The following is a 23066-nucleotide window of genomic DNA, read 5'->3' on the forward strand; positions in this document are numbered from 1 at the left end:
AAATTGTATCTTTGCTACGAAATATTATATCATTTACTAATTGAAAACAGAAAACTCAGGCAATTGACGGTTATCTCTAAATATAGTGATTACGTATACAAGATTAATACGAACGGAATTTAGTCCGAAATCGAAGCGCGCGAGTTCAATATATCGAAATGTATTAACATTAATGTGTGGCGAATTTGAAATTCATGATATTTTGAAACTTTTCGAAAATAGAAGTTTCATATTATATTAATATTTTAATATTTACTGCTTGTACTCATTTATATCTGTATTTCTTGTAATAATAATTGCAATGAAGAGACGATATTACATAAGTGGAGAAAGTCATCGGTCGTATGTAATATTTGTGTACTGGTCAACGGTACTCGTCGCTTCCGGTAATTAATTGGAAGTCGTGCACCTCCAACTAGTAAATCGTTCGTAAAGTAAATTTATTTAACGGTAATATATTCAACACATAATAATCGCATTATTAACTGAATTAACAACTTGCCGTTCCCCAAACTGGATCTTGTTTATAATTTCATTGATGATAAATGAGATCTCATGAATAAATTACAATACGTTAATGATTCATTTAACAACAACAATCGTTATTAACGATAGCAGGTCGTATATCGTTTGACTATTATAAAAGCCCTGAATATTTTCATAAATTTCAGATACGTAACATAAATTAGTAATAATGACAACAACGATAATGATTTGCAATGGAAACCATAATAATAATATTACCCGAAAATAATCAATTGAAAAAGAGCTCTTAAAAACAACAACAATAATAATAATAACAATAAAATATCCTTGTATAATATTTCAATATGGAACTTGAAGCAGAAAGATATTAATACGAATTATTGGTTAATAAATAGCCCCTATTACATCAATATATCGTATCTCAATCATAATGGACACCAATTATATCATATTCGCGAAAAAGAATAAAAAAAGAACAGATTACCGTCCATGCGAGAGTCCATTTGGATGTCACTATATACAATGATTCGTGTACTGAAATACGTATTGAACCACATTAACCGACAATTATACGATAGTTCGACATACCCCGTCCACAGGACAAACTCGATATCGCCATGCTTCGATCTCATCGCCCGTGCCGCCGATTCGATCAGAGCCCAGGGCGAGTCGCAGCTGTAGTCGCCAAACTTGCCCGCCAGTTTTCTGTCGAGCCTCATACGTCCGCCATCGACGATGTTTCTCATGTTCCAGCACTCTGAAACACGACGGTAAATGGAGTCCGCGCATGAGAGACTATCGAGAAGCGACAAATGGAAGGGTTGCAAGAGGAAAAAGCAGTGTTGATCGTGGGAACTGGTGAAATAAAAAATGCACACCGCGTGACAGAGAACGGCCAGGATCACGTTTATTCGCGCTCACGACTTATTTGTATCTCGCTTAACGTCCGTACGACACGAGGCCTAAGACGGTGAGTCGAATAAACGAGAGGGTGGGGTAATTCAAGCCGCTGCTATTTCGTGCGGGTCTCGTGTGCCAGCCGAGCACGCTAAGTTCTAGAATGATCGGTAAATACCCGCGCGCGCGTGTAGACCAGTAAATAACAATCTAGCGTTCTATTAGAGGAATGATAATAATTCGCTCATGCGATCGTTGGAAAATGAAATGTATGACGATTCGAAGGCGTGTATTCGTTAAAGCTCGGCTGCGAGCCAGTTCGTCGCATGCTGAAAAAATAATTGGAAAAAAACCCATGCAAATTTCTTCTTTAAAAAAAAAAAAAAAAAAAAAAGAACCTGCTGTCCAATAAAAAAAGTTCCAGAAATTATGAAGTTTTGTGGAAATTTTCACGAAATACTAATAAGTTTGAGGGAAATTTTTATGAAACGCTTGGGAAAGTTTATACCTCGAGGCATCTGGCAAACACCGATACTAGGTGAGAACACCAAGGTTCGGATTTCGCAACGGGAGGGTCGATCACGTATATTTTCTCTAAGAGCAAAATAATAAAAAGTGAAAATTTTCACGCGAATTTCGCGAAATCGTGGTCACGTAACCTAACCGAGGCGAAACGATGAAATTTGATGGGATGAGATTCACGTAAGTGATCGTATGAGATATGAAAAACCGGATGAGAGATAAAAGAAAAAGCTCTCTAACAATTACACGTGATCAACCCCCCGGTATGGCGCGGCGCGGCGCGCAACTCTGGCCGTATTGAGCGAGAATTAGCAAGTACATGCAAATCATTTCTCTTGAAAATCATGTAACATAATCAAAAAAAAATTCTAAAAACCTTCTAATCTATATCTCAATAAAGTTATTCTCAGTTGACTTGTTCGCTTTACAAAATTGTAAAAATTACAAACCACGCGTATTAACTTACTGGTATTAGGTGCATTTCCTTGCACAGCATATTTTGGGTCGTAATGAATATCGGTGATATGCCAGAAATATCCTGCAAAATAGAAAATTTTATTCTGACCAGAATTAATGGAGACTATGAGATGCGAGAACGTAAAAAGCGCCACAAACAGTTACAAAAATTTCAATATCAAATCGATATGTATTTTGGCGCTTAACACGGTCGAACACTTTCTGGCTTCAGTCAAATCGTATATTTCGAAAAAGTAATAACGAATGGCACGGAATAAAAATAATCTATTTGTCAGTGCAAAATAGGGAAAAATTTCGAATATGTGTTACTGTTTATTAAGAGGCTTAATTTATACCTTCAAAAAGCTTGTCATTTTTATGTTCTTTTAAATAAACAGGTTTTTGCTTCCCTCCCGTAAAATTTGGCTACCAGTACGTATAACCTTGTCGAAATATCCCAGGGATTAAAACCAGTATCATATCGGTGAGTCCAATTTTCGTTGCTGTAGATATGGAAAAATACATCTCACACTATTGCTGCGCTTCCATTGTCACAAATAAACATAGAGATCATATTTGCGTATCTACACGAGAAAATGCTGCATATAGCGAAATTCGTTTAGCAAATGGAAATTTTGCTTTTTCGTCAGTAAACCACATGGGTACAAAGTTTCACGAAATTTAGCTGATTATATCTTGGAGAGGGAAAAACAGTAAATACAATAGATAAAATGCAGATAAGAAAAACGTTACAGCGCAACATTGCACAAATATTATAAGCTTTACTTCTTGTGTTGTAACTTTATATATCTTGTATTTATTAGTGTTATATCGTATAAATGTCACTGTGTGCAATATTGCAATTTCAATTTTAAATGGAATTTTATGCTTCTTTTTTTATGCACTAACAAACGCAATTTTTAATTGTCTATAAAAAATAATAAAAACTATTTTTACAAAAATTATCAATATAAAAATATTTGAAATCTTATTATTATGCGTAAAAGAGAGATTATACAGGATGGATCAAAGTAACTTAATATCTCCTGTTCTTTTGAAGATGGAAAAAATTACGGAATAAAAGAATAAAAGAAATTTAAATAGTTCAATAAGTGCTGTCTTTTTATATATATATTCTTTCAGAAGAAGTTTTTTCGTTATTGCAATCATATAACGTGTAATAGCTTTTCTTAGAAACATTTAATCTGTGTATAAAAATATTAAAATAAGATAATTGAAAATATTTTACAAGATACTTAATATTTCACATCAAAATATGTCAGAGTCAAAATATAAAATATTTCATAAATCATTTACTTTCTGACTGCCTTATTTCTATATCTTTTATGCAAAATAAAATAGAATAGAGAGATTCAACTACATGGTGTACGTACAGTTGCATTAACAAAAATCGAGTATGCGACTACGGATTTAAAGTATTTAAAGTACACTCTCATATTGAGATTCTACTTGAAGCACTATCGCTCTGAATCTGCCGTTACTTCCTGCCTATTACGTATACCGTGGAGTTTTTCTTTTGAGAAAGCTACGCCGCGAGGTGGATATTCTGGCGGCGCATAAACGTCAGATTGCGCCTGAAGGCAATCGGATGAACCATATAACCGGTAGATAATTTCTTTTCATACAAGATTAAAAATTGCATTTACCAGTACATAAGGAAGTATAACGTGCGTGTTTTACGGTAAACGAAGTACTATACGTTTATTCCGGCGGAATTCGCCAATACGGAGTTGCGGAACATGCAGTACTTACCTATCTTCCCTTGCACCGCGCAGAGCCATGAGAGCAGTATCAGGTAGTCGCGTATCATCTTTCCGGAATCGCACCTGTAATTACAGACCGCGTTTGAGCGCCACAGAAACCGAATGTCGACGATCGGTATCGGTGATAACGGCACGGCGGGACGGCTTTGTTTGCGCGATTGCGCGCCACGAGTCCACTTGGCTCGCTCGCGAGATTGCAGCTAAGAACTCCGACAAACCACGAGATAGAGTATTTCCGACAAATGGGATATTCTTGGAGTCATAAAAGATGATCATTATATATATATATATATATATATATATATATATACATATAAAAAAAAAAGAACGGCCATTAATGTCGGATAGTACGGCCACGGATAATTTTGCACGCCCCCTCATCCGTGAACGCACCGAATTTGGATCTGATCCGGATTTTTCTCCAACTTTTATTTCCAAGATATATATAGGGATGGGGAAAATCAATTCCACGTCCCGCGAAAATTCGCAATCGCGGAAATGCCATTCGGAGCTTTATTTACTCTAGCGCTCAATAATTTCAATCATGTGCGGTACACTTTTAGATTCGACCAATAGAAAAAGATTTGTTGATCTATATATTTGACGTCGCAAAGAGAGTTGCGGGCCAATATCAACAAATTTGTTGGCTTTTGACGTTTTGCACAAAAAAACAGGCTACTCCCGCATGCTTCTCTTGTTACAAATCAAACTATCAAGCTGTTATATACCGCGTACGATGCTCGGGACTCTCGCAAAATTGACAGAATCGAACTCGAAATCAAATTCCGTTTACGTTCGGATATGTATGAAATTCATTATTGTAGGAAAAATATGTGACGAACCGCTGCGTATAATTAATGCAGTGCGCGTCGTGTTCGTTCCCAGCGAAACGTAAATATTCAAGATAAATGACACTGCGGCAAGTGATAAACAAGCGCTAATTTCGGATTTAATTCGACGACAATTGCCTCGCGAACAGTAAAGCGACACGTTACTCAAGCATCTTGCATGAATATTTCCCATATGGCTGAACACTCATTACGACCATTACGGTTTCTATTACTCGCAACAATGTAATATCTCTGACATCAGGATTACGTGAATTAATTCATACGATTATACGCGGAAAGAACGGTTTTACTCGAGTTTTATCTAAAAATTTAGCTATAGAAACGCAGATGTGAAAATCATTTTGTCGGACCATTAAAATAATTTTCCGAATTTCGAGCATGATTTGAAAATGCAAACTTTAACGTTTCTATAGCAATAAGTTTGAACGTTCTACGTTAATTATTTTGATGGTCTAACAAAATTATTTTTAAACTTGTAGTTAAAAGATTTTAGATACTCTTTAGTAAAACCATTATTCCGTGCACGTGCAGCTCCTTTTCGTAAATTGCATTAATATTTTCGTCTCTTTCCGTGCACGTGCAGCTCCTTCTCACAAATTGCATTAATACTCTCTCATCCCTTTCGCCGTAACGTTATTATTTTCATATATATTTCATCAGAGACTTTATTCCGCGCGGCGGAATAAAAATGTTTTTATTTACAAATTCGCAATCGTGAAATTTTTCGTAATATTTTTAACGCCAGATTTTACATACTGAGTATTCCATCTCGTTATTTAATAGAATCGCTGTAGATATTTTGGCTGCGCCCATTCACGCTTACCTTGCTTAACGTATTGCTGCGGGCCTGGGAGCGCTGAAAAGCGGATGAGTGGAGGGCGGGCACATTTGGCCCGGCGGCCACCGTGAATTTCAATTTGCGACTAGCGCACGACAGGAACGACAAGCAGAATTACGAGGACGAAGCGAACCATTACGGGCAATCGGTCTATCATGGACGGCTCTTTGTACACCCGTGGGCGGAAGTTTACGATGGGACACGCGATTTTCTTGTTTCGGACCGCGTGCGCGCGCGTGTGCGGCAGTGGTGCGCCCGGGCGCTAACGACTTAATGCAAAATAATGGTCGGTGCGGCGCAACGTGTCGATGTGCGCGGTGCGGTGGTCCCGTCTGCCATATCTGCGACACTAACCACTGCGTCGTGGCATGAATAATTTGCAGGGACACGGAGTGTCAAAACGTCGATACGATATCGCGGGCATTAGGAGGAACGTAATTGCGCAGAAGTAATTGCGCTGATGATTCTAGTTGTTACCCGTGGGATCGATTGTGTTCCCCCCCGACGGAATTGATTAACTCGCTCAGGAGGATCGCGTCTCTTCGCGACAATTCTTGCAAATGACGATAAAATTAAGCGCCCAGATGTCTATGACATGGTCTATTTCCCGTCTCTAATTAGAATAGATTAAAATATAAGTGGTCTGTGATACTGTCTCAACGTTTTTCGACTCTAAAAGTTTTACCGAAAAAGCTTCAAATTAAAATCAGCAGAGATTAATTTAATAAGACTTCATCATTTATTTCACAACTAAAATAGCTGTTACAATTTCATGCATGCATTAATCATTTTGCTTTCTCGAATAAATAATACTATTTCTTAATTTAAGAATCGAGGACATGTGTCATCTCAATGGAAGACGATCGTCTCGATAGAAGTAGAGTCAATTTTATGAGTATTTTCAGCAGAGTAAAAAGAAATGAGATGTAAAGTCGATGTAAAACATTCGTTATTTTTAAATATGATTGAGAATAATACGCATCTATTTTTAATGCTTGTTTTCACCAACGTAAATGAACTTTAATCTCGATTCAATTTGTTCTCCATCTTTTTCTAGTTCCAAAAAGTAGAAAAAGATAAAGAATAAGCTAATCAAAAATTAAAGTTAATCTACGTTGGTGCAAACGGATATAAACAATTTTTATTAATTGAGACATCATTTTGGCTGTAATATACTTTTTGTATCACGTGCACCATATTTGAAAACTCATTCAACATCAAGCTCGTAAACGAGAAATCATTTTTCTCGATATGTATTATAGCTGGCGCGGCACACTAAACTAAACACGAAACTTTAAAAACTGCGCTCGTAAATATTCATGACACGCGCGAGGTGTAATTACTTGTAATCGCATGTCACATCGCACAAATGGCTATGTCGAGCCGCCATAAGAATTCCGCGTAATGTGTTAACGCGATAGCTACTTCCACGAGTGGAAATAACGAGTGCATAAATGCTATTATGTCGCGCCCGAGCGCGTGTTTTGGATAAATAGCTCGTCAATGCATATATTATGATCCGTAAAAACGGTTAGGGTTTTAATTTTTATTATTATGAGTCGAGAGACTTTACGAGAAAGATTTATTCCATTCGATAACTCGACAAAGGAAGTTTCGTTCGAGAAATGCAGGGTAAACTTGTATAACTTGACTCAAGTCCGAATATCTACTTTAGACAATCTATTATCCGTTTTAGATTTTAGGATCAGATTTTATTTATAATTTCCAAATATGTGTCAACATATTTGGATTCATATGTGTTTAATATATATATTTCACATACGTGTGTATTTTTCCAATATTTCTCAAAGATCTCATGCCATGACAATACGTACGACGGTGAGCTACGGATAATTTAATTCACTCACAAAGACTTCCCTCAAGATTCGATAATTTCTGTAATGCATTATTCATACTTAAGAACAGCACGGCCGCTCTCGACAATTTCAAAAAATTGCACATATCTCTGTACACATGATCAAGAAGTTGCGAAAATAAATCTCAAAGTTTACAGAAAAAGTACTTCCTGTGTAAATTCTTGTGTAAATTGTTTTCAACGAAATCCAAACATAGAGAGAGAGTATATATATATATATATTACAACACTTTCCAGAGGAACTATACTACTCGCACTGTTTGTCCTGTATTTTCTTACTCTGGCAACATAGGCACACTAAATCGCAGACCTCGCGCTTCGATAAACTCAGATTATATCTGGTTATAGTAGCGCGTTGTCAGGTAGATAACATCACTGGCATCATCGAATAGGGTGGCTGAGGATGTTGTCTGACCATAAACCCCCTACCGCGCCATTACTCGACGTGTCTCGTCTATATTACAGCGATGTATTCCGTCCTTCGGATCCCGAGGATCCTCTGTGTTGGAAAACGCTCAGTTGACCTCGATACCGCGTCATCCGAGTGACCTCGTGATACACGGATGGTGGAGTAATTATCGGCGCTCTTAGGTCGGTGACTAACGAACTGTCTATCGTGCAGGCGTTACGGAAATCCGTTTTCTCGATCGAATCGCCTTTATCGAACGTTTCTCCACTTTGCCATATATGTAATCTTTCTATCGCAACCATCGGCAATCAGTAGGGAATCAGCAGGGGATCGTGATAAAGTGGAAGCACGTAGTTGCCATTCCTTCGCGATATCTGCCGAGGCCAGTGGCGCATTTTCGATTAGGCCCTCCTAGATCCCAGCTTGAAATTGTATCTATAGATAGTGGCGTAAAATGAGAAGACGTTTCCTTTTTACCGTACATTTTTTCAGAGACACAATTTATTTAATCCTACAATCGCTACGTAAAGACGATTCATGGACATCCGTCAAGAATTAGGATCGTTTACGGTAAAAGCAAATGAAACTTTTAGTAAATTATCGATTAAAGCTTTCCGTTAATTTATAGCGTCATTTATCACGAGGGAAGGTAAAGCCGACGCGAAATTCGTGCTAACGCTACCCATTATTGTGTACAAAGAAATATTAGGATAGAATGTCTGTTCGAAAGGAGATATACGCGAATACAATAAGTGTATTGATTGGTTTTTCGAAGCTGTGCCTCAATCGGATTATATTCTACAGAAGGAAGCCAACCAGCAATTTTTCGATTGTTGATTGGTTCCCTTCTGTAGAATTCAAGATCCAATTTTATCATGTTTCAAAATAAATCGCGCACAGCCGCTTTTGGATTTTGTTTTATTTTGTCCGAGCATTCACACTACGCCAATACGCCTGTTTCCTTTTAGCAACACCTTCCACAATTGTTTGCTTTTAGCTTGCTCTATACGTGATCATTGCTTCCAGATACAGTAAACATAAGAGAGAGAGAGAGGCACGTCTTTTCTACGTTTTCTCTGTGTTAGCTTTCAAGTCAAACCTAATATCATCCTGCGCCAGCGCTGTAACGCTCCGATGTAGATTTTCTCGAACATTATTTATAAATATTTACCAAATAACAAGAATCCAACTTCCAACGACAAGCGAACTTGTAATCAGGATACCAAATTGCATCATCGCGTTGCATACGAAATGGCACGTCTCAATATTTACTGTCTTACCGAAGAGCATTGCATGCGGAAAGGCATATCTCAATATTTGCCGTCTCGAAAGAGTTTCTTACGAAATTTGTTAGCCGTCCGTGTGCTCGGAACCAAATTACGGTGAACTTATTGTTGGTAACAACCTCTGAATTGAAAGAGGCTAAATTGCACCGATTTGTATCAGCCGGGGCACACGATCCCTTTTTAAACGGGTACACAAAATGACACACGCGTAATCATGCAACGTATACAATATATAGCGCGCGCAAATTACTTTAAAATCGAAAATTGATTTATTGTTAACATATAATTATTATTTCTATATAATGCGTGTTTTATTACATTTGTATTGCGTTTGTACGTATTATTACATATTGTTTTGTCGCAAAAGGGAAATTACCCTTCGACGCAACATTCTTGTCCTCGCAGTGATGAATTTGTGCATTAACCGATATCGTTTTTCCGCCTCCTCCACGATGTTACCTCGCTCGATTTCGCCCGAGGCGCGATTCACGTTGCGCGTTAATCGGACTGGGTACACGATTGCGACGTAAATCGCGCCCATTCGCCTCGTTAATGCAAATCAAAATTGTCCCGGAAATGTCATTACAGAACGCGGCTCGCGGCACGTTATCGCACGGCGTAATACGTTTTTCATCGCGTCACCGTTAACACACGCGTATTCGCGCGCAGATTGCGCTCGTTGGTCGCCGTTTAAGAGCCACCCACGGAAATATCCGCGACCGGTTATAAATTACGGCGCTTATCACGGCCGTCCGCTTACAACGTCCCCGTCGTGCGAGCCCGCGCGATGCGACGAGGAGTGTATCACCCTCTGTCCCGGGGTGTATAATATTTTCACTGGCATTAAGGATATGGAACAAATATTTTATTCGAGGTAAAAGAAATTTTATAAAAAAAAAAAACGAAAATTCGAAAATACGAAGCCTCTCTCTAAATCTGAACCAGTGGACAATCACTGACGTCGGTCCCAAGTATGCCACTGGTAATCAATGAATTTACAGTGAAATATAACTAAAAAAATTAACGAAACGTGGAATAACCCTAATTTAGAGGTAATTAATAATAAAATTAATTTATACACTAAAAAGTTACATGATTAGAAATTAAAATAGGGTCCTGATAAGTTTTGTTCTAGAAATGGGCTCGGTACACATAGTAAGTTTCTAACCGGATAATCTAAAGGCATGCCTTGTAAGGTCTATCCTGATTAAGACATTATTATTACACGGGTTAACTGTAGCACAGCAGTAAGTAAAGTTAAATGAAATAATTTACTCGGGTCTTGATAAGGACTCATGCATGTCTTATCGAAAAATATTAATTACAAACGCAGACATTCGTAGGGTTATGTAAGCAAATACTGATCAGGACATGTAGTCCTGTTCCAAACAGAAATGGACTCAATATACTACATGTCCCGAACAGTACCTGTTTACGTAACCCTATGAATATCTGCGTTTGTAATTAATATTTTCCGATAGGCATGTATAAAAATCCGATTAAATTATTTCGTTTAACTTTACTTGCTGTTGTACTATGATTACCTGATTATAATGATAAGAATCTATTCAGGATAGTCTTAAGATTACCCGGTCATATCCTTATGATACATCGGACCAATTTCTAGTTGGGTAACTTTCTTTTAGTGCATAACTTAATTCAATGTATATGGTATTGGAACTGACGTGCAAGTATTGATATTTTATACATCCAGATAGCACAGAGAGTTGAAAAAGAATTCAGTCGTATGTCATCAATTCTGAATTCATTTTCAGATGCGAAAAGAATTCTTTTTCTGAAAAGTTCTGAAAAGAATTCTTTTTGCATCTGAAAATAAACTCAGAATTGATGACACACGACTGAATTCTTTTTGGATTCTTTTTCAACTCTCTGTGCGCTATCTGGATAATGCTCAAACTTCCATTCTTTTTTAGTTGAATTTCACTGATTATCCAGTGCCAAGTATACCGCTGGGTAATCAGTGATTACCCACTGATTTGGATTTAGAGAATTCACACGAAAGACTTTATACCGCATTATGGATTTATTTAGTCAATTGTAGATGCATTTGTGTAACACAGCCTGATAGAGATATTTTCAGCCATGCTAATCGGGAAGATTGACCATTTACTGATGAAACGTTAATCTCTTATCAGTCATTAATCTTCGACAAACAATCCCCGCTACATCGATGTCATTGTATGCGATATTACATTTTATCTGTTTGCATTAAGCTCGATATGCAAACTGTGCGCCGTTACACGCTGTGTACTCGGCGTGACTGAGCGTGTCAAAAATTTCCACACAACGCGACGTTTACGACAAGCTCGCGTGTTTGCGAGAGTCGTGGCTCTCTTTAAGCGCGACGCGTCACGAGAGAAGCGACGGCGCGATGTCAGATACGCGCCCGAAACTGCCTCGGCACTATAAATCTCGGGGAAATCAACGGACCTCTCTCCGAGCTCTCGGCGGTTGTTCGGCGTTACGGGGCACCCCGGGGCGCCCCGGGGCTTCGCCTATCCGGGGTGCTCACGTGACAACTTCTTAAACCCGCAGCCACGTACGCGCTCTCGGCTTTACGTCGAGAATACCGCATGGGCTGTATCTTTCTCATCGCGCGTTTACGAGCGGTACTTTAACCCTCTTCCTTCTCCATCCCGCATCGTCCTTCTTTATATACCGCGAGCTTATGTGCTTCCCGCCCCGAGTTTATCGGTAATTGACCTTTGGGGATAGTGTTTAAAAGGTAGCAGCGGACAGACTCTCGGCGAGAGAGATTCGTTGTGGTAAAAAGAGTAGGGAATTCGCAAAGGACGGTGCGTAAATTCGCCCTGCGAAATTGGATATACCTTGGAAGAACGCCTGTACGTGCTCAAGAACGCTGGGACAGCTTCTACAAAATCACGAGGTTCGTAGTAAAATATATACGCGATGCCTTTTCTTCTATTATAAAATAGTACGCAATCTTTCACCGTATTTGTTAACTCGAAAAGAATATATTATGTCAGCTTCTAATTATTTTTATTAATCAAAACAGCTTTTCTAATTAATTAGAATTAGCTCGAATAGTTTATTTTCTTATTTAGAAAGGTGTTTCGCAATTGCTCTTTAACTAGTTTCAAACTCTTAACTTTATTCACCACAAATTTTTAATAGAAAAAACACCGTTAACGCCGCAAGGGCAAAAACTTGGGTTTTTAGTTAGAAATAGAGTAGCGTTGTCGATATACTATATCGATCTGATGGAAAGAATTCTTGCAAACTTAGAAATATTCATTTGTTCATAAAAAATATTACTTAAAACAATGATTCTAATTGTCACGACTAGTGATAATTTATTTCGTGGTTTATTATAGCAAGCGCGACGACAATTAAATTATGTATAAACTAGCCAATTTTATTTCATCTCACAACAGTGAGATAAAATATAACTCTTCATTTCAAATGTTAAAAAAACTGGACAAAAATAAGAATTAAAAAAAATAGTTTAAAGTAAACGACAAAATATCTAAATAAACACATATCTAGACTGTTTCTAAATTTTAAAAAATTTATTGTGTCACTTTAGTTGAATTTAGCTGCAACCACATTATTTATTATTAAATTGGCTGTGCAGCAGAGGGAGGGAGGGAGAGAGAGAAGAAGAGAGAAAGAGGGAGATAGCACACGAACGGCCTTATTTGTACGAGCATACTGCTCGATAAGCTCGAAACGATAGCAGTTTCCGACCAAGTGACAGCGAACGTCAGCTGCCACTCGTGCGTGATGCGCCGAAATTAAATCAGCGTACGTTGCATATATCGTGGACGATGTATCGTTTTCTCTTCGTTTCTCTCTTGCTTCCCGTATACCATATATTCTCCCATCTCGAGAACTCCGCGCAGGCTTTAAAACGCGAGTTTTTAGTTTAACTAGCCTTTCGGACTGCATTTTTCAGATACGTAATACGTCGCCGTTTGAGAGTGCTGGGGACGCCCCTTTTAAACGCATACATATTCATATCTTTTTCAATTGCAGAGAGAAAGAGAGACGTCTGCGTCTCTTTATTCTATGACTTTTGCAAAATATTTGCTCGCATATTTAATTCGCGTGCACCGTGGCGCGCCTCTTTGAAAATGTATAGTTCCACCCCATTTAATTCGGCTTTGAATTCTTCAATTTGTCGAGAGGGAGTGCTCGTTCACTCGCTCGCTCGCTCGCTCGCTCGCTCGTCGAGCGCGCGCGTGTGCGGCCGAGCTTTATGTTTTTCGATAACACAGCTCGTGAGAGATACGGTTGTTTAACATGCATGCGCACGTCACGTCGCGCATCTCGGTCGCGCTTAACGCGCGACCGGGGTCCAATCGCGGCTAATTCGCAGCTTCAGCAGCCCGCTCGTCGGGTGAAAACTTTTCTCAAAGTGCACGCGAAGGTCCGATTCGACCGCGTCGTTGCGGAGGTAGATGCAAATAGAACATCGCGTGTTGCATTTATTAGCACGGAGCCGTTCGACGGCTAACGAGCTGGAACTCTCGTTTATTTTCCTACCACCCCCTCGCGAACCGAGGAGCCCTCGACTCGTAATGGATACTCGCGAGAGTATCGGTCCCATCTCGCTCTTTCTCACCTAACTCGTATCTTTTGTGCCAGGTTGTCTGATTCCCTCGCGCGTTTTTCTTTGATCGCTCGCTATTCATTATTATTCGACCCGCGGGAGTGCAATGAAATTATTTTTCCTTATTACATCGTTCTTCTGTCGTTCTTAGCAGGTTCTGAAACGAATGGTTAAAGTTTAAACAAATTTCTTTGAATAATTGAACGTTTCAAAGTCCACATAAAAGCCATAATTGAAAAACTTAGTATGAAACAATTTTAGATTAATGTTTTTTTAAAAGTGAATATTCAATATTTTGTTATACTTCATTAATATATTTTAGAAAGGTTTTATTTTGATAAAATCCTTATAAAAAATGTAGATCTATCAATTTCTGTATTGAAAAATGTATTTTTTATAAATTTTACGAATTTTCAGCAGGTCCTTCATTGGAAAGTCTTTATTTTACCCAGTGAATTCTTCAATAATAAAAACTCTCTTCAATATCCTCTTATTATTAAATAAAGAATTGGAATAAATACGACAGTCTAAAATTTATAAAGCATATATAAATAATGGAACTTCTTCTTTATGCAACTGAATGAATTTATTTTCAACAGAATTTTTATATGGAAAAATTCCAATTTCGTCTCAATCTTCATTAAACAGATATTGACTCTAAATCGGTCAATATGGATCTGTCACTGAAGCTTAAATTGATATTCCGAAATATTTTGTATCAACGGCGCAGTCAAAATCGAGGCGAACAGAATAAATTGATGCCGCTTGACAGTGGAAAGAAAATGCAAATGAACGATCGCGTGTAGTCTTTACTGGCGGCGAGTTGTACTCTCTGCGCTTAATAGGCTAAAGTTCTCGCTCATTTTCCGCCCTTACAAGAAATCGTACCGAGTCGTAATAACGTTCGCCCGGGCCACTATCTTCCGGGGCCAACCCTACGTTGTGCCGGCTCGCAACCCCTTTTAATCAGCGATCTCGTTCACCCGCCCTCGCTGTTTATACATTCTTCCGCCGAATTCTTACATCAAGAGCAAGCACGTTTTTTTTTTACATGGAATACGTGCTCGTTACGTTGGCGTGTCGCCAATCACGAGTGTGTGTACATAACGCGTTTAGCGTTACCGGATCTACGGTTGTGGATAGACAAAATACACTGTTTCTTTGAGTTTACCGAAGTAACGCTGGAAAGACTTCCAAATAATCCTCTCAAAAAGAAACATCCATTATAAAACAATCTAATATTGATATATATTACTAGAAATGTTGTATATACTAGAAAATAAATTATTTACTATTACTTGATTTTATTATACTTAATTGAAAACTAAATAATTAGAGAATAAATTATTTACTATTACTTAATTTTATCACTTTAACTGTTTGTTCATCCTTTTTATATTGTTTTACAAATAATGAGTTTTATATTTACTTTATGCAAATCTTAGAAATTGCAAAGATGATGTACCATCATATACGTTATACATTTTTCTTGGATATTTTTTACTTTGGATATATATTCAAAATTATATATATATTATAATTAAAGTATAAATTAAGATGCATCAATATTGAAAGGTTTTCTAATACTTTTTTTAGAAACTTGTTTGTAAATCTTTTCAGCGTTACTTTAAAAAACTCAAAAAAACAGTGTACTGTCCTGCATTTCCACAATCAGATTCACAATTAGAAATTTATGACTAAAAGAAATGTTTAAAAAATATCCATAGTAATAAATTTTTGTCACCTTAAGTAGGATAAAAATTACGTTTTTATCCTTTTTTTCCGTTTGCGATTAAAAAGTACAATAACTTGTACTGCACATCAACGACGCTACATCTAGTTCACGGATCATTAATTTTAATCAGATTCATAAATCTTGTTAAGCTCTTAATGGGGTCTAAATGAGTTCACATATAAAACATTCAATAGAATTGAAAGATTTATAAGAAATTGATTTCCATCATGTCACTTCGTGTGTTTTACGTTTTATAACTTACCCTCAATTACAGCAGTTTTTTTTGTACCTGTTGTTATAGGAGGCAAAGTAAAAATCAAATATTTTTATGAGACGATAGAACGTACTAGAGTCAGCATTGCCTGAACGATATTAACAAGAAAGACGATATTCAGCTTCCTTCATAAAATCTTTTGACGCACGCTGAATTAAATGCAATTATACCCCCTGGAAAGAGTAAGTGAAGGAAAACGGAGTGTTTTTGTAAACCTTTTGGAAAAATCCAGCCGCTACCTGTACCGGCACGGCGGCGAGCTTGCCGAACGGAAGTCGTTGAGAAGTTTTAGTTAGCCCTGAGCGACGGTACGAAATATCCTGGGCGCAATTACCGCGTATATAGGTCCACTGCGGTGAGATGCGATGCGGCGCGATGTGAGATGCGCTCCTGAAACGTTTTGCAGGTAAATGCGGTCTCTAAGCGGCCGTGTCGGGAAATACGTTCGACGGGGGGGGACCGGAAATGTGGTACGCGAAAGCACGAAACGCGCGCGTGACAAGAAACTGCGCCACTCTCGCTGCATGTCGTGCATCCTCGCCGCGTGCGAAACCGAGTAGCAGCACCGCAGAAAATTCCTCGATATCGATCGGCGTCAAGCTGAGAGAACGAACGAATGTATGTACGCGTGTTCGTTCCGGATCCTCCGGTGGTGCTTTAATTAAGTTAAATTGCGCCGCATTCCTGAGAAGGTGGCGCAACCGTCCTTACGATCTCGCAAGAATCCCCCGATTTACGCGTCATTTCTTTCACAAAACTCTTCGCGTGTCTTTAGCACTTTCGCGGAAATTCTCGATACACAAGAATCTCTCCGGGGAAATTACTAAATTTCACAGTTTTCATTCAGACAGCTGAGTAAGAAATATTTTAAACGTCTAGATACATTTTTACGAGAGGTGCACATCTGAAAATGTTAAGCTTTGATAAAAACTTGAGTTTGAAGTATCGAAAAATTATAAATAAAAGTTATGAGTTACATTTAAAGTAAATAAGAAATAAAAAAATATTTACGAGGAGTAAGAAATGTAAAATTGCCAACTGTGCAAATGGTATTTCGATAGAAATACTTTTTGTAATATATATTATCATAATTATAATAATCGCATATTTATTTCGGTAAGTAGAAGATAATGAAGGAAATATTTTAATTTTTAACTAAACGCGATGAACAATTCGTGTCAGAAAGTAATCAACTAGGCACTTTGCCTTTCTATTTTTTATAAAACATTTATAAAATATACAACAAATGTTGAATTATAAAAGGCGAACAATCCGATGAATTGGAAATCGAATAACGCACATCGTGCACAATAATTGCATTCATTTCGAATGACGGGAAAAAAGCGATGTATGTGAATAATGTACAACAGACGAAAAATAAACGAATTAAAACTGACTGAATGGAAATTCACTCCACAAAATTGGATTATTCTCGAAAATTAGGAATCAATTTTGAATGTCTTGGAATATATTCTGTTCCGTTTGTCATCTATATTCGATCTTTTAATCCATTTTTCGTGTTTTAGTTCGCAGATACGATTTGTATAATTAGTAATTCTAATTTCTAGTAATTATTATAATTATTATAATTATTATTTAAATCGATATTAGTAGTTCCGATTTCTTGTAATTATTATAATTATTCTTTAAATTCAGCAAGTTGATTGAATCATTTCGCGCGCTCGTTGAAAGAAGTTGAAAACAGAGAGTAGAGGGAAATCCTTCCTTAAAATCAAGAAGTGCCAAGAACAAAAGAGGTGCCTATGCGTGCGGATAATCTATGGTATCGATAACAGGGGGTTGGCAAACCCGCAATAAATCCACGACAAGCCGGAGAAGAAAGTCAGCGCGTAAATTGGTACACGCCATGAAACAATCGTTATGATTAGAGCGTTTCGTGCGCACGGCCGTTTTACGGCGAGATAGTGTTGAAGGAATCGAATGAATAATCGGGGTAGCAGGACAAAAGAATTTCCGGGCTTGAAATCCTGACACACTCGTTCGTTAACCCCTTTCACCCTCGGTGTTCTTCCGCCACGAAAATACCGCCAATTCCGCACAGACGACGACGACGACGACTCTTTCCTGAAAGAGGAATCTTGTTATCTACGCGAAAAAAACGATTTCTGACGAAGAATGTTTAAAGAGAATTTTAACCGATGACATAAAAAACATATAGAAAAACATACTTTATTTCGTACGTCCATTTAAATTCGCTCTCCTTATTTTGAGAGAGAACGCTAAGTGAAAACTCTAAGAGCTAGTTAGCAGAAATTCCTCATATATCATTCAGATGTTGTACAAACTCTTGCGTTATCGAGTTAGACTTTAGACCAGACTCCTCGCGCAAAAAGCATATAACGAATGCTCGGTAATTTTTTTTTTTATCGGCTGCCGAAGTATTCGATCGGATTAAATTAAAGAACTATGGTATAAACTCTGCGGTATACCATTACCTCTATCTCGATAGAATAAAGGAGATTCATTCGAGCGGATTTTACGTTCCATTGTTACTGCCGATGAATTGGGAATGGAGCGCGTCATACAGGAGCACGTATTTATATCGCGGATATACCTATGTTGGCGTGTCGTAAAAAAATGTATAGACAGTGCGCCGGGGCCAATAAAACGTGATTGATACTGTGCGAAGTTCCGAGCGGTCGATGCATATTAAGGTCGGCCAACGGGGGTCGCACGCGTCAAACATCGCAGTCGCCTCGTAAGCGCGAAAAAAAAAAAAAAACGTTGCGTTTCATTAAGCGGTATAAGCCGGTTACCCTGCGAACGTAGCTCGGCCGAAAATTTCACGCGACACATTTTAACATCGAAATATCGAGGAAGTATTGCTGATCGTGCTGTTTAGCGGTTGTCGGGCGCGCCGCCAGTGTTTCCAGCTGTTTTAGATATTACGGTAACTAGCGCTGCGCGGCACGGATAATAGGAAATAATTTGATCAACGCCAGCTTTGTCGACTGGCACCAGAATCTCGTTATGCCCGTTATCGCGTCGCGCGCGCACAGGTGACAAATGTCAGTAGGTGCATGAATTTTTCGACGAGTGTAAAACAGACGTTTGCCCGACCGCGTACATTTTCGCAGGGTATTTCTATGGTTTTCATTTTTGCCGAGAGAGTTCTTGAATAAAATATCTCCTCAATTACATACAGGGGATATCGGAAGATTTTCCCGCGTGTAAAAAAAAAGAAAATATCGAGCTGCAGTTTTCGAAAGAGATTGAACGCGACACGGTTCATTATCGCGCTCGTTGTCGCGGTAATCGCCCATCTCGACGGTAAAGTTTATCGCGCGAGCAAGAAAATGGCTATTTAAATATAATAAACGGCAATATCGGTAAGCTCTCCCTCTCTTTCAGAGCTCCTTATACCGTAGGAAATTGCGCGGTCGTGTGGAAAATGGTGCGTAAAATCTACGGAATGTTGATATGAATCGATTAGTGACGGTGCAATAAGCTCGGTCCGCGCGCGCGTCAAGCGGGATGGAAAAAACTGGCGTAGAAGAAGGCGCGTGCACTGTGCTGGGCGATCATTATCGCGGATCGTTATCATACATTGGCCCATGGAAAAAGAGAGAGAGAGGGAGAGAGAGAGAAAAAACGCATTAGCATTCGCGGAATCATGTCGACGCATTAAGGAGTAAATGTCCTCCCTCGCTCTCTCGCGCGCCGGTCGTCTTAATTTGAGGGCCGCGGAAGATTTATTTCCAAGCCCTGGCCTCACTTCTTCTTTCTCTTATCCACACGACCCTCCGGGACTCACTTTGCAGTGCCTCCTCGGTCGTAATGCACTATTGTTCGATATATATTCAGCGATGCATATTCATGGGTGCAGAAATACCACGGGCCGCGCACCATTAACACTTTTGCGGCTGCGGTTCTGCGCGCCACTTCGGAACGAATCGTGCATTTGTTCTGCGATCCGCCGCGCGAATTTCTCTTTGATGCGTTTCATTTGGCGATTGTTATTAACACAGCAGCGCGGCGAAGTCCTCTGTTTTTATACATCCGGCGGTTATTATATTGGTAATCGGTTTAAGCGGGGGAGAGAGAATTCACATTGAATTATTTACGCTTGCGGAACAGAATTTATAAAGTATAATGCAAACACCCCCCGGGAAGGGGGTGAAAAGAAGACAAGCTCGGAATACGAACCCAATTAGAGATCAATTATTATTATCATCGACAATGATATTATACCGTAATGAGCTGGGGGAGATTGGGAGAGACTGCGAGAGGTCCAGAGTTCTCTCGGCGCCCTTGATCGAACGACCGGCGGGCGGCCGCGGCGGCGTCACTTTCAAACTCGAACACGTAGTACGCGGCTAGCGCCGCGCGATTCTTTCCCTCAGCGAATTTATTCCGCGAACGTGGCCGGCATAGCGACAGCTGTATGCTCGAGATTTATGTGAACAGGCACACATCGACATACGCGCGGCATACATGTGCGTGCGTGCGCACACGCACACAGTCATATCCATATATGTACGCGCGCTTTCGCGAAACGCATTCAACCATGTGTGCGCCGACGATAATTAATGGTCACTTTTAAGGTGTTATAAAACGCGTCAAATAGTCGACGAGACTTTTCGCCGTGATTTACGACACACGAAACGAGTCTCCCGAGATGATAGCTCTTAACGCTTTCCGTGTGACCGGCATAACGTCGGTTATCCCTCGCGAGCTGCTCTCGGCTGCCGGCGGATATGGCCGGCCCCTTGACCAGCTCAAGATTGCAAAAACGATTCAGAGTTTCAAGGAACAAAAAGCAAAATCCACAATCTCTTATTTCTTTCGATATCGAACCAAGCGATGCAATTTTACTCTGCAATAAATAATTGATTGTAAGTCACTTCTTTATGTACAACAGATGGATTTGACTGCCGTGGTACTGCAATTCGAAAGGAAACAATTTCTGTTACCAAAACAAATCAACGTTGTACCAGTTTTAGGAAAACGCATCGAAGAGATTCGAAAGATGAATTCTGTTTATTTGTTCTCTTTCGAATCTAAATGATCAATTTTTATGATATATTTCAAATTTATTTGGAGAGTTATTGAAAGATAAATTATTAATTAAAATAATAATTGAATATTACCTAAATTAAATTTGCGAAAATGCAGAAATGATTTCCTGTTTATAAATGATAAAATGAATATTAAAGGTAATCTTAATTCATTATCGATTTTTCATAAAAATGTATATTTATGGTATATTCCCGTAGTTTATTGATAAACATTTGCGATAACAATAACATTTCAATTTTACGAAGATAGTGCGCTATCAATCAATATTCCTTAAACGGTTATGCATCAAAGCGTTTGTCCCATCAATATTCTACACAGAAAGTTCTGAAACGCTGACCTTAATTTAAATAGTAGAGTCTTTAATCAAGTTGCGGTCGATTTTTCATTAACTAAAATGTCGTAGCGCTACCAGTCTCAAGTTACAAAGAATTAAAAATGCAAGATTTTCCGCGAACTCTCTAACGAAGAGTGCAAGTAAAAAAAAAAAGAAAAAAAAAACTTTATTATCCAGTATTAACGTCAAAGGTCGCGACGCGTCCCGGCATCGTATTGAGCTTTATGAAAAGAAGACGACATTTGACGGCTTCCCCTTAGTGTAGCGAAATATCGTGTGGCGCTGAAAACGACTAGACTGTGTGGGTGGTATACGTGTATGTGAATGCGTATTCGACTATTCCGATATTTTCAGGTACTCCGACGAGTTACGCTTATCACTTATAAGTCCGTACGCGTCGCTTCTCCGCGGATTTGTGCAGCGTTGCATCGATATACGTGAGAACGCATACGGGAGAAACGAAAACTTGCATGACAGCGACACATCTCGACTGTTAAAAGTTGCATACGAAAACGGACAATATTGGCAGCGAGGTGCTATGGTATGGACGTAGATAGAGGCAAATAAGATTTACGTCGCATTCCATCTATCATCGCGCGCAGCTTTCTCATCGCGTTGTCTGTCTCTCCTTCCCTCCCTCCCTCCCTCTCTCTCTCTCTCTCTCTCTCTCTCTCTCTCTCTCTCGCTCTTTCTTTCTTTCTTGCTATTTCTGCATCAAATATTAACGAGATTGAAAGTGTCGTGTATCCATCGTTAATCTGAAACTCAAATTAATCACAAAAATCGGGTTTCCATCTTGAAAATCTTCGTCGATGTGGATGCTGATATAATGCAGAATAATATAATAATTCGAAAAATATTCTTCAGTTCTCGACGCTACTTTGCTGCACGAGATGAAATAATCTCTAAATGTCTCTCTAGAAACAAAAGCGACGTCTGTTGCTCTGACAAGCGCAAACGGATTACCGTGAGAACGTTGCGTTCGCAAGTAATAAGTATCGTTCGTAAAAGACTTACTGAAGACACAATACGATGATACTGCAGTATAGAAATCTAAATTGGCAATAGTAACGCCTGTAAAAATGGATTTCGATTCCAAAGAAATTAAATTTTTAATTTTAAGTCAATTTAATTAATTTTAAATCTCCTTCATTTTTTTATTAACACTTTAATCTCTAACGAGATTATATAATCTTCACAAAGATGAAAATATGTTATAGTAAATTTATTTCACGAAACTTGACAATGGACGTTTATTAAGTGTAGTACGCTTTCATTCCATAGAAATTAGATCATACATTTATCTAATTACTTATAAACTAGGATAGTATGTTGAAAATAAAAAGAATAAAATAAAACTCTAACTATTCTTTTTAATAATTTCTGTATCTTTTGTGCGTTAGGTTATCAGTTTTATAGAATGGAATCTCGCAAAATTCTTTTAATCCATTTGTATAGCAGTTCCACAGAACCTGCAGGCACGTCAACCTGCCACCACATGAGTCCCTTGATGATGACAAAAGCGATGCCTGTGAAACACTATAGCATAGTCGATCCTTCCTCAAAAAGCGAGTGTTGAATTCGAGCTGCACTCTTCTCTTCTGAGTTTATATACTTGTAGCAGTATTTTATATAAGCATACATACATACATACAACATATATATATATATATATATATATATA

The 23066-nt window shown here is 38.6% G+C and overlaps 1 protein-coding gene across 2 annotated transcripts in view; it reads right to left on the reverse strand.

Moving 5' to 3' along the window:
• The window catches only part of LOC108760442 (acid sphingomyelinase-like phosphodiesterase 3a), a 45404-nt gene that overhangs the window by 16004 nt on the left and 6334 nt on the right, over nt 1–23066 (reverse strand). The window contains exons 1-4 of one of the 2 annotated variants that reach the window (XM_018506427.1): nt 5820–5895; nt 4135–4208; nt 2372–2443; nt 1075–1243 (exon numbers count right to left, since the gene is read on the reverse strand). In XM_018506427.1, coding sequence (XP_018361929.1) covers nt 1075–1243; nt 2372–2443; nt 4135–4192 — 299 coding nt within the window. In that variant the 5' untranslated portion in view covers nt 4193–4208; nt 5820–5895. Of the gene's footprint in view, nt 1–1074; nt 1244–2371; nt 2444–4134; nt 4209–5819; nt 5896–23066 lie in introns of those variants that run through there. The other variant, XM_018506426.1, reaches the window with a different exon arrangement.

The sequence above is a fragment of the Trachymyrmex cornetzi genome, unplaced genomic scaffold, assembly GCF_001594075.2.
Source record: "Trachymyrmex cornetzi isolate Tcor2-1 unplaced genomic scaffold, Tcor1.1 scaffold223, whole genome shotgun sequence".
NCBI lineage: Eukaryota > Metazoa > Arthropoda > Insecta > Hymenoptera > Formicidae > Trachymyrmex > Trachymyrmex cornetzi.